The sequence below is a fragment of the Antechinus flavipes genome, chromosome 3, assembly GCF_016432865.1.
Source record: "Antechinus flavipes isolate AdamAnt ecotype Samford, QLD, Australia chromosome 3, AdamAnt_v2, whole genome shotgun sequence".
NCBI classification, from domain to species: domain Eukaryota; kingdom Metazoa; phylum Chordata; class Mammalia; order Dasyuromorphia; family Dasyuridae; genus Antechinus; species Antechinus flavipes.
The window spans coordinates 496,345,843-496,358,043 of NC_067400.1; the positions used below are offsets into that span (position 1 = coordinate 496,345,843).

Consider the following 12,201-nt stretch of genomic DNA (forward strand, 5'->3'; position numbering starts at 1 on the left):
AAACTGAGGTCGAGAAGTAACTTGCTCCAAGAATCTCCTGACTCCCTGTCTAGCAGTCCTTGCACTCCATCACCAGAAAGTACTCATATTGAAAAGCCTCAGGAAAAAAGAACCATGTGGCTATTTCTCAGCCTCAACAGAGTTCAGATTTTCCCATGTCCTTACAGTTCATTCTCATGCCAGAAGCTTGGCTGACAAAATAATTAACATAAACCTTCACATTTGTTCATTAACTGTACCAACTGCTGTCTTCCTTTTTTTTTTTTGTTTTTTTTGTTTTTTTTTTTTGTTTTTTTAAGACTGGGTCTTTATATCTTGCCAAAGCTGTGGGGTCATTCACAGGTCCGGCCCCATTCTGATCCACCCATAAGATTTGACCAATTCCATTTGCAACCTAGGCTATGTCACTGCTTCTTAGGCAACCCGGTTTCTCCTTCTCAGCCCCCAATATATTAATACCAAACAGTGCAGCCCACCCTCTGAGCTCAAGAGATCCCCTAGATTCAACCCTGGTAAAAGGGATTACAGGCAAAGGCCTCCACACTGGTAACTGAAGTCTTGCTTTTAAGGAAATTAAATATTAACTGTCATATATATATTCCTTATGTTGACTGTGGAAACTTTCTGTAAAACAGGAATATAAAATAGACACCATATATATGGGTGCGGAAAATTGAAGATATAGCTAGAGGAAAAAAAGACTATTTAACAACATTATTTAGAGTTAAAACAATTTTATTGTGAAGTTTATCAAGTACATTTAAAAATTTTATGCTTTTTCTTGTTCTTTATCCAGTTTTTTTAAGCCACAAGATTTTCTAGCTTTATGTACCTTTCCTGGATTGTCATAATTGTTATCATTATATTGGATATCTCTGGTTATCATTTTCAATCTATAAAGAAACTTCCATCACAAACTAACTTTTATCACTAAGTAAAAGGTCTAAATAAAAACTGTGTCCCTACATTCCTGATGCAGTAGACAATTGAGGCAATTACCAATTTAAATACACAAAACCACAACTAATTTTGCTTAAAATATCTAGATGATAAAAGACAGCGATTTTTCTTCCTTTTTTCTGGCTTAAATTATTGAGATAATGACCATTGAGTCATTATTCTACCTTGTGAATCTAAAGAAATCTGAGAAAATTTCTATGCATTGATCCATCTTGTATCTAGAAGATCAATAATAAAACATACTTCCTCCCCTCAGTAGAAAGGTATGGAATACTGCACACAATGACAGGTGCAATCACTGTGTCGTTTGGTTTTGTTTAGCTGTTTTTCTTTGTCATAAGAGAGAATTCTCTCAGTTACTAGGAGCATTATTGGGAAATAACTATTATATAAAAAAACATCAGTAAAACATTTAAAATAAAATAAAAAGATCTAACGTATCTTACAAAAAAAACAAAAACAAAAACAAAAACAGATAGCTCAGGGACCTTTTTCTCCCAAAAGATAGTATTTGCTTTACTGAAATTCATCCTTTTCGTCATTAGCGTGGCTGAAATGAGACAGAATCCAGGACTCTTGACTTTCAATTATCTTAGTCCTAACCATTAGACTACCCCATTGCCTTTTTTTGGAGCTTGCTTAAGTCTCCCAGTAACTTTTGGGAGACAGACTTAGAATTAAGAATGTTCCTGATAAAACACCAAATTGTTTGTTCCGGCCTTTGGGAAGTTGACTAGGATGTATTCATTCCAGACATTCCACCTCTCGAGGTTAACCTTTCTCCAAAGAGCTTCTGTTTGTCATACTTAACACATATGGTAGACCACGGAGATACAGAATTACATTGGTTTAAATAAGTACAATGCAGTTCCAGCCTGACATAAAATTTTACCACTTCCCCATGTTTACAGTGCATTTTCAGTAATAAAGTTCATAGAAATTAGCTGACAGAATGAGGCTCTTTCCTGGTAGGCCCCAAAATACGTAGTCACATTTCTTCATGGGTGAAAAATTGAATAATGACATAAAATCACATGGCCACATTCAACACCATAAGAGAGAATTGGTTGGCATGACTCTAACAATGCGTTGACTCCAGATGCTGTACTCGAACTGTAAGGCTCCATTAAAGAAATATATATAACCTAAGAAGAAAGAATTCTATTTAGACAAAATAGAAAATGTCACCCCAAATAATAGTCACCCTTTCTAATTTTTAGATCCCACAAAATTAGTTGGTACATAGTCATTTGTTCTTTAGAAAATAAATTCAATGATCATCTATATATTATGGACCAGACAGTTTTCCAGGAACCTAATATTCGTTAAGATAAAACAACAAATAAGCTTGTATCCTCTATATGTCATAATTATAGTAGAAAAATCATTTAAACTTCCTGGATTCAGGTGTTGCCAACTGTATCTTAGGAGCTGAAGTTTTATTCCCAAAATGAGAGGGAAATAAGGAAAGAAAGACAAGAAGAAGGAGGAGACATATGAAAGAATAAGGAAAAAGAAGTAGAGAAAGGGGAAATATAAGAAGAGAAGGGACAGAAGAGAAGGCAAAGGAAGAGACAAAGGAAGAAAAGGAAAAGGAAAGTGTAGTAGAAAAATTGGAGAGAAAGAAAAATTACTGAATGGGAATTTGAAATGACCAAGTATATGGCTTTTTCCTTTCTGAACCCAACACTGCTAATGGCTCAGAGGAAAATTATGTATGAGGTACCTGTAAATTTCAGAGATTAATATGTATTTACCATAATAATCCATATATTGTTATAAAATTTCATAGCATTTGAAACCAATAAATTATCATTTTCATTTAACACAAATTATTTTATATGCTCTTTGTGTTTTCTACCTTCTATAATTTAAGTAAATTATTATATCTGAATAGCTAACTCATAAATCCTTCCCATAATAAATTAAATATATTTTAGGCTCATTTAATAGAAGATATATATAGACAAATACATAGACCTGAAAAGTGAATAGGGTAGAAAACTTACCATTTTTTTCATAAACAGCATCTACTCTGTTACCAATTCCTGGGAATTCTTCCTGAAGTAGTCTGGGATAGCCTTTGTTCATTGTGTTGTTAGTTTCATCATAGCTATGGTAGTCAAAAAAAGGAAATCTTTTATCATCTGGATAGCATTAGGAGAGAAAACTAAGAGGAGATCTTGACATTGAGTTTCCTATTTGAATACAAAATCCAGAGATATTAATATAAAACCCAGGTACTTAATGGGGCAGCTAAAGGACATAGTGGATGGAATGCCAGGCCTGAGTCAGGAAGACTCATCTTCATGAGTTCAAATCCAGGATCAGATCCTTAATCCTGTTTGCCTCAGTTTTCTCAAGAGCTAGAGAAGAAAATGGTGAACCATTCCAGTATCTCTGCCAAGAAAATCCTTGGATCATGGAGAGCTTGACTGAAAAAAATAACTAAACAATAATAAATGGCAAATAATAATAATAATAATAAATGGCACTTGGTGTTTGCTCAATGTGGATCTGATATTAACAAATCATGTTAACATTGGATTCAACATTTCAATTCTCTTGGTTTCAATTTACTTATCTGTAAAATAAGGGGGTCACAGGAGATGACTTCTTTAGTCCCTTCTAGTTCTAAATCTATGAACCCATGAGCCCTGAATCTATGATCTGAAAAATACTTTTTGCAGATTGGTTTTGAGATCTTTCTTGATTCTGTTAGATCTATCATTGAAAATTACCTACCAACCTAACCAAAGTCATTCATTAAAAAAAAAAAAGTTTTTAAAGACCTACTATGTGTAAAGAACTGTGCAAGACCTGGCAAAATTACAATACAAAAAACTGACTTCTGTCCACAAGAAATTTATAATTTATTAGGGAAGATAAGACCTGCTCATGAATAATAACTTAGAATAATGGAAAATGTACTAGATCTGGAGTTTAAATCTTTCCTCTAACCCTTGCTAACTAGGTGAGAGCATGAACAAGTCTCGAAATCTATCTTTCCTCATCTGTAAAATGAGAATGATAATGAAACTCAGAGGGTTGTAGGAAAAGTCAAATGATTTACTGAATTTGAAGGCTTTGGGAAACCTTAAGGAGATATTTAAATGGAAACTATTATTAAATGAAATACAACGAAATAAAATATTGTTAAATGAAATGACAAGTATCCCAAGAGGAAAACAAAAGTATAATAAGAGTGTAGGAGAGAGCTCTCCTGGCTGAGGTGATGAAGGAAGGCTTGGTTATCATACCTCCAGAAATGATCTCCAGTGAAAAAGAGAGTCTCGCCTGTAGCTTCAATGTGAACTGCACCATCTATCCTCTTCACCTCTCTTGGGAACCCCAATTCAGTGATTTTCTTGGGGTACTCCTGCAGTATATCATAGCCATTCAGGGCCCAAAACTTTCTGCCTAGAATAAGTGTTAAAACAACATTTCAGCATCTCAAAATATACAGACATTTATCTTAATGAAAGAGGAACTATGGGTGACCTAAAGACATGAATTTTTTCTCTTTATTTTTGAAAGTATGAAACTACAAACATTATTCAAGCCAAGTTTAAATCTAATCCTTCCAATTTCCTAACTATAACTTCAGCCACACAAATGTTTCCATGCTTTGCCAACTTACTGCATATTTATGCAAATATACACTATATATGTACATGTGTAATAAATTTAGGGGGAAATTTACATAGAAAAATTCTGTATCATCTACAAGCAAGGTACCGCTCATACTAAATTAGAAATTGATACTAGCTAGTAGATCATAGTTCATGGAAAGAAAGTTATTCGTTTTGTAATATTAGACAAATCACTTAATTTACCTAAACTTTAGTATGCTCGGCTGTACAATGAAGGGATTACATTGATGGTCTGTAAGGTCTCTCCAATATCTAATCTGTGGTCTTCAGATTTACAAAGCCTTTACCCTTGTAATTAACAGTAACATAAGGATTAAATAAAACTGAAAAATTTAAAGATCAACAGCAATTTAAATCTTCCACAAGTCAAATTTTGAAAGAGCTAACAGGACTATGGGTACTATCAGTCATCAAATCATCTTTATTCTTTCTGAAATTCCAAGTATTTACACTCAAGGTTCTGCATATTAGAATTGCAGTGGTTTTGAATTTGATTACACATACCCCAAAGGAAGGAAAAGTTCCTTGGCAAATCATCTTTATCTATTCTTTCTGAAATTCAAAGTATCTACATCCCAAGATTCTGTAGATGCTAGAATAGAATTGCAGTGGTTTTGAATTTTGTTACATATACCCTGAAGGAAGGAAAAGTTCCTTGGCAGATGACTCACCTCTAAAGATGAATATCAGATCATGAGCAGGGTTCTCATATGCAGCATCAATAGTGTTTGGAAGTTCTGGCCAAAAGGATTTGGTTAAAAACAGATCTGGTTCAATCATCTGAGGATGCAGACGCCAGAAGAATCTGGCAAAAAATAAAGAATTTCTGTTGCATGAAATAATGCCTCTTGCTTGTGCCTATACATACAATAGGCACTTAATAAATGCTAGTTGATTGGCTGACTATCCCTATTGGCCACTACAGAGTATCTATACCAAGTCACTATGCATTTGCAGTTTCAGTATGGTTAACTTGTAGCCATGATGGATAAATTTATTACTTAAGAAAAATCTTTTATTTTTAATGCAATATGAAAGTAATATGTTAGTATCATGATTACAGGATCATTGTGTATTTCAGAATTTTGACCTTGGGATCACAGCAATAGATCTGGAAAGCAACGGATAAAAGTCTATCCAGTTCAGACTTCCCATTTATTTTTTAGTTGTGGGAATGGGACCCACAGAGGATTTAAATAATTTGGCTAAGGCCATACAGGTAATAAGATTTGAACCCAGATTCTTCATTCTCAAATTCCTAACCCAGCATTCCCTTCATTATACCTATAAAACGGAATGGAATAAACATTTACATAACGCCTCTTTTGTTCCAGGTACTACATGTTTTATTTTATTTAGTTTTCACAACCACCCTAGGAGAGAAGCACTTAGATAATCCCATTATAGAGAAGGGGAAATTGAGATAGAGGAAAGATGACTTTTTAAATAGCTACTAAGTGTCTGAAGCCAGGTTTGAATTTATGTCTTCCTGACTCCTGTTCTAGCTTTCTATTTACTGCAGCACCAGCTGTCTCTGGAAACAACCACAAAAGTTACAAAAGGATTTCACGAAAAACCTTTTCAGTAGTGAAGAGAAATGTTGCTTTTTCATTACTTCATTTTAGAATGTTTATAATAAGTTTTCTTCCTCCCTAGTATAATTTTCTCTTCCCTGAATTTAAAAAAAAAGTTCTATATTAGGAATATTTTTGAACACAGGATATATACCACCTAGTTTTTTAATGTACCATCTATGGAATATATTTGCTTCCTGTTATATATTTCTAAATTGAACAGTTATCTCCTTTTATCTGGGAATATTATGAGACTATAGTGATGTAAACAGTGACTAATGCCAAAACAATCAGTTTCAAGATGAAAAATTTATATCCAGTTTACCCTTGACTTCATTCTGGAGTGTGTGTGTGTGTGTGTGTGTGTGTGTGTGTGTATGTGTGTGTGTGTGTGTGTGTGTGTGTTTATTCCCAGTTTTACCCAGACTTCTGAAGTTTGACCACAAATGCCTCAACATGGTCACCTATGAAATTATCTGCTAAGGAGAGAATGCCCTTATATTAATGTTGACTTGACTTAACATCTTCAATATAAGGACATCTCCCTTAACAGATAATTTCATAGATGACCTTGTTGACATTTATGGCCAAACTTTTTAAATAAGTTTGGATGAAAATTAGTCACCAGTCCCTTCCTCAAAATATATTCCAAGTAGAAATATCTGCCAGAGTTTATGGCAAAGCCTTCAAGGAATCAAGGTAGTTTCTAGCTTATGAGAGTAAAATGAAATAAATAATAATTATATATAATACTAACAAATTAATATTAGTTAATAAAAAACCAATTTGACAGCATTTTTAAAATTTGACACAGATATGATCTCACCTGCAGATGTTGTTTGAGATATTTTTATCAAATGTTTGTTCTTTGTCTGAATATTGTACTTACCTATCTTTAAAGATTATTGTTTCTCCTCGAAGACTAGTGATGGCATCCACTGATAAGGCAGGATCACATTTGTCTGGTGTTTTGGGATGTTTATGGTCAGGGTCTTCATCTCCAGGGCCTAAAACCATCAATTGAATCATAAAGATAGCTTCTGGTTCTCTAATGTTAAATTACTGTGTTTTACATAAAAATTACCATCCCATTGCAGTAGGGCACAAGATTGATCTTAATGAATCCTTCCCCTCATCTATTTCCCAACAGTGGTTTAAAAAAAAAAAAAAAGCACTTCACAGAAAACCAAGGAACTTGTGTTTACATCCCATTTCCACCATCATCTACCTGGAAAAACATTGAATTTTCAGTTGCCTCCTTTAGAAAATACCCCCTGACCAAGCTCACATAGTTACTGTGATTATTAGATGAAATGAATATGTACCAAAAAAACATATGTTACAAAGCTGTTATACAAAGGTAGGAAAGAAAGTTAGGCTGTGTTTGAGATTATTTGTTTGGTTGGTATATATTTGAGATTTCTTTGCTGTAGGAAACTCCTGTTGAGACAACTCCTCCATTGAGTGCAGATTGACAATTCACCTGTAACTTGGAAATCTGTAACGTTATGTGGGCCTCTGAGAAGTTATATGGTTTGCCCATGATTGCACAACTAGCCTGCATTAGATTCAGAATTTAAATCAATATATCTTGTGAACTCCAAAGGTGGTGCTCTATCCACTATCCATGGACATTTTTAAACACTAACAAATCAAAATAAAGAAATACTCAAGGAGTGTGGGTTTTCTATTCAGGCATTCTGGGTCATTTTAAAATAATGTGGCCATATTCCTTCCATATTTAAAGGATAAGCTAATGTGGGTGGATATAACATACCATAAAGAGCTTGGACGCCTTGTACATCATCATCAGGAAGCACAAAGCCACTTTTGCCAGTGTAGGTATAGATGGGAAACATAAGTGCACCAGGATCTTTGGAATGGTCCAGGCCCAAGGAGTGGCCAAATTCATGGGCAGCAACAAGAAATAAGTTATATCCTATAAGAAATAAAAAGTCAAGCCCTTTTAACAAAAACACACTTTTAAAAAAATACAAAGCATTATCTAACAATCTCATTAGGCAGATAGTAAAAAATAATATTACAAAGTTAGATGATATGGTAGACAGAGCATTAGACTTGGAATCAGGGACACTTGAAATCAAATACTGTCTCAGACTTTATCAACTTTATGAGTCTGACAAAGTCATTTAACCACTATTTGTTTCCGTTTCCTAAGCTGTAAAATGGAGATAATAATATCATCTACTTCACAAGATTTTGGTGAGGATAGAATGAAATACTTATAAAGCATTTTGTATACCTTAAAGCACCATATCCATTCTATCATTATTATTTTTATAGTCACTTAACAAACAGGGAAATTGAAGATCAAATAAATTAAATATGTATAATCATAGAGCCAGCAAATTCAAAACCGGGATTCATTCTCAGATTTTGGGACTCCAAAGTCCAATGCTATATCATACTACTAACTTTAAATTAGCCTCAAAAAAAATGACCTTGTCTTATCCTCAGGGTAAGTAATAATTGTACTTTCTATCTCACAGAAAATTCCCTGAAGAAAAATTTTACAAATTTGAAAGCTCTATGTAAATCTCAACTATTATTATTACTATTACTGTTATTATTACTAATCTTGGAATTGTGCACAATGGTTTGACTATAAGAATTGATCAATATGTATTTACATAATTTAAAATTAAATTTAAAAATAAAATTTATTTTAATTGAATTTAGGTACTACTTCATGGCATCCTTATACTTTCATCCTCTCTTTTATATTTGTTGTTGATCAGGCATTTTCCAGTTGTGTTGAACTCTTTGTAACTCCATTTGGATTTTGGTTTGCCATTTCCTTCTCTAGCTTATTTTATAGATGAGGACACTGAAGCATATGGGGGTTAAGTGACTTTCTCAGAACTATTAAGTAAGTATCTGAGACTAGATTTGAATCCAGAAAGATGAGTCCTCCTGATACCAGACCTAGCAATCTATCCATTGAGCCACCTTGTTGCCCACTGTACCACCTACCTACCTTTATATATATATATATATATATATATATATATATACACATACACACACATATATATAGTGTGTATGTGTGTTTGACTCATTTTTTTATAGTTACTATTCAGTAGCATAACATCAATTGATTTAAATAATTTGAATTTGTTTGTGTGCCTTGTGTAATAATTTCTGGCTACCAAATTTGAATGTCAATTGCCTGAACTAAACTAGTTCATATGAATTTAGTAGGAAAAGCTTAATTTTCTGTAACCAGTATCAAAAGATTCTCAGCTTTGTGTGGCAAGTTTTCATTCCCAATCCTGTAACAATAAGTGAAAAGAGAACTTTCAGAAATGTAACTGTTCTGAGAAACAGGACAGTAGAGGGAAAGTAGGGAAAGTCCTATACATATTTCAGACAATGACTCTCCTTTCTAACATTAGTAGAGCAATTAATTTCTTTATTTACAATATTTCTTAAAGGACATTAAATATAAGACTGATGAGTTATTTAGTCCTAAGAAATTTTATATTTCTAGTAGTACAATCTTTGGCAAATGCAGATTCTTGAAAGCTATGCTAATGGAACATTAGCCTAGTACACCCTATAAATTTGGTAAAGATTTCAGATGCAGATAGATCAGAGACAGCAGAAAGATAGAGAGATAGAGGGAAAGGCATAGAGATATGTGTGTGTGTGTGTGTGTGTGTGTGTGTATGTGTGTGTGTACATAAATGTATATGTGCACATATATATATATTTGTATATATTCATATTTATACATATTCATTAATAGAAGGTTCAAGTAAATCATCATATTTTATACATAAACTGATGTATAAAATGATTCACTTGAACCCCCTAAAAGTGCATACATTTATATATGCATGAGTAATGTAAATTATGATGATTCACTTGAAATGTCTATAGTTTCAGACTAAAGTGATTAAGTCTTTAGCCCACTCTAAAATTATTAAACTACATACAAATTCTAAATTAACTGTTCAATTTGAAATATTTGAAAGAAATTACCTTTGGCACTATTAGTCCACATCTCATCATCATCAAAATGAGCATCCCCTCCATAATTGGGCCCTGGAGGAAAAGCATGAGCCAGAAGTCCAGAAGGTCCATCAAAAGGATAGAAGTCTCCATGCTCTGCAAGTCAAAGCAGCACTTAAAGTCCCATTTTTTAAGTGGTCCCAAATCCAAAAAAACATTTCTCATGAGTTTTTCTGCTTGCTTACCTTTTGTTCCAAAGGAGATCATGATATCAGCAGTGCCATTGTGGAGCCTGGTAAAGTTGAGAGGTGTCACATCAGACCAGACCTTCAGTGCTTTTCTTATTGCCTTGTCCACTTCTGCTTGGGTCAGGTCTGGAGTATAATTCAGGATCCTGTTCATCAGACAGAACTAAAGTTAAACTTCTTTTGGGTTTCAAGTTATTTTATAATAAACTTCCTTGAAAAGTCCACTGGATAGAGCTCTATTTCTTCAAAGTAGCTCATGATTTCTAAAATTTTATCAATATGACTTCAAACCAGTTGATGGAAAGTGAAAAATTCTAACATCTGGTTTCCTCTAAATAGGTAGATATTTGCCATACTGTAGACAAAATCTCAAGCTGTTTTATGGAACTTTTCCGGAAGTTAGGGGATTTTTGTTATACAGAAGAGATTTAAAATAGCTACAAGATTCCTAAGAAGGAAACACTTCATTTTTCTGCCTTTTGTACAATCATAGTAAATTTATGTGCTGTCATATATTTGTAAATACATCTTCCTAAGTAGTCTTCCATGTCTATAATGAATTACAGTGATTTTCAAAAGAATATTTTGGTATTTTTAGAGAAAAACTTTTCAAATACAATAGTTTTACTTCAAAAGTAAAACTTAAAGTTTTACTATAGGAGTAGGAAGAAATACCAGTGCACAGGTTATTTATGGATTTGAATCTAACATTCTAATAGAAAAATTAAAATATCCTCTCAGAGCTACCTACACATCCCTTATCTTCTTATAACTCACATTTCTTATGATTAAAATTAGACAATTGAACATAAAAATAACAAATAAATGACAAAGAAGAACCATATAGCACTTTACCTGTAAGTTAAATCAAACTTAGGCCACTTGATATTTCGAGGGAAAAAGTTATATTCTCCCACATCAGGGACTCCACATCTTGGTTTTTTCATCACATCTAAAGTGTCATCATCCAGTTTGCCAGTCACTTCCAAGCCAAAGAACGACTGCATTTCTTTAAGCTTTTCTGTTGCAGTTCTCGAGGCCTTCTTCATCAGTATACCAGCAGGGTTAGAATAAAGATTGTAGTATGTCTTCAGATAGTTCTAGAAAAGAAAAAGTTACTATAATAATCCCAAATATCAAGCTAATAGGATGTTTAAAAACATTGCAGCATCCTACCTCTGCAAATTGGAAGTCCTCCTGTGATAGGTCATCATCATCATCATCATCTTGAGGGAGGGGGAAAGCTGAACAACAGCTCCAGCTCAACAGAAAGAAGGCAGCTATGAAACTTGGCTGCATCTTGGTTTTTTACCCTTGGAAGCTGCTGCCTTGTCAAAGGATGAGTACCTTTACTTTTATAGACCTAAACTGATGAGTCATCTGTTATAGACAAGTTTCAACTTCCTAGTCAGTGTGAAGTAAACATGCTTACTTGACTACTTTGTTTTGCCCAAGAAGTTGTGGTTTGTGGGAAAATTTGAGGGAAATATAAAATGTGGGTCTCTCTGGTTTCCACAAGGTCTCAAAACCTAGTTTGCAAAACTGACATACTAAGCAGATTTTTTTCTCTTCACAGTGATTTTTTTTGGCCATTTGTTAATTTATTCAAAACTGCAAGAATTTGAGATTTGGACTATTTATGTTTTCTTCACATAGACAGTTTACAAAGTCTTCCAGGATTTAATAGATGGTAGCCATGAACTTCTGAAAGAAAAAAATCTCACCCTAACAACAATCCTATAATGAGCTTTTACAAATTTTTCCAGTTACTCAGTTTCACAACTTTGACAT

At 33.5% G+C, this 12,201-nt stretch overlaps 1 protein-coding gene across 1 annotated transcript; it reads right to left on the minus strand.

The window, feature by feature from the left end:
- Positions 1 to 720: 720 nt before the first annotated feature.
- On the minus strand, positions 721 to 11,845 carry MMP13 (matrix metallopeptidase 13). Its single transcript, XM_051986885.1, has 10 exons — positions 11,587 to 11,845; positions 11,266 to 11,510; positions 10,408 to 10,556; positions 10,193 to 10,318; positions 7,965 to 8,126; positions 7,077 to 7,194; positions 5,285 to 5,418; positions 4,221 to 4,380; positions 2,970 to 3,073; positions 721 to 2,105 (listed from the first exon to the last, which is right to left on the minus strand). The coding sequence occupies exons 1-10, from the start codon at positions 11,707 to 11,709 to the stop codon at positions 2,005 to 2,007; spliced, it is 1,422 nt and encodes a 473-aa protein (XP_051842845.1). The 5' UTR covers positions 11,710 to 11,845; the 3' UTR covers positions 721 to 2,004.
- Positions 11,846 to 12,201: the final 356 nt, after the last annotated feature.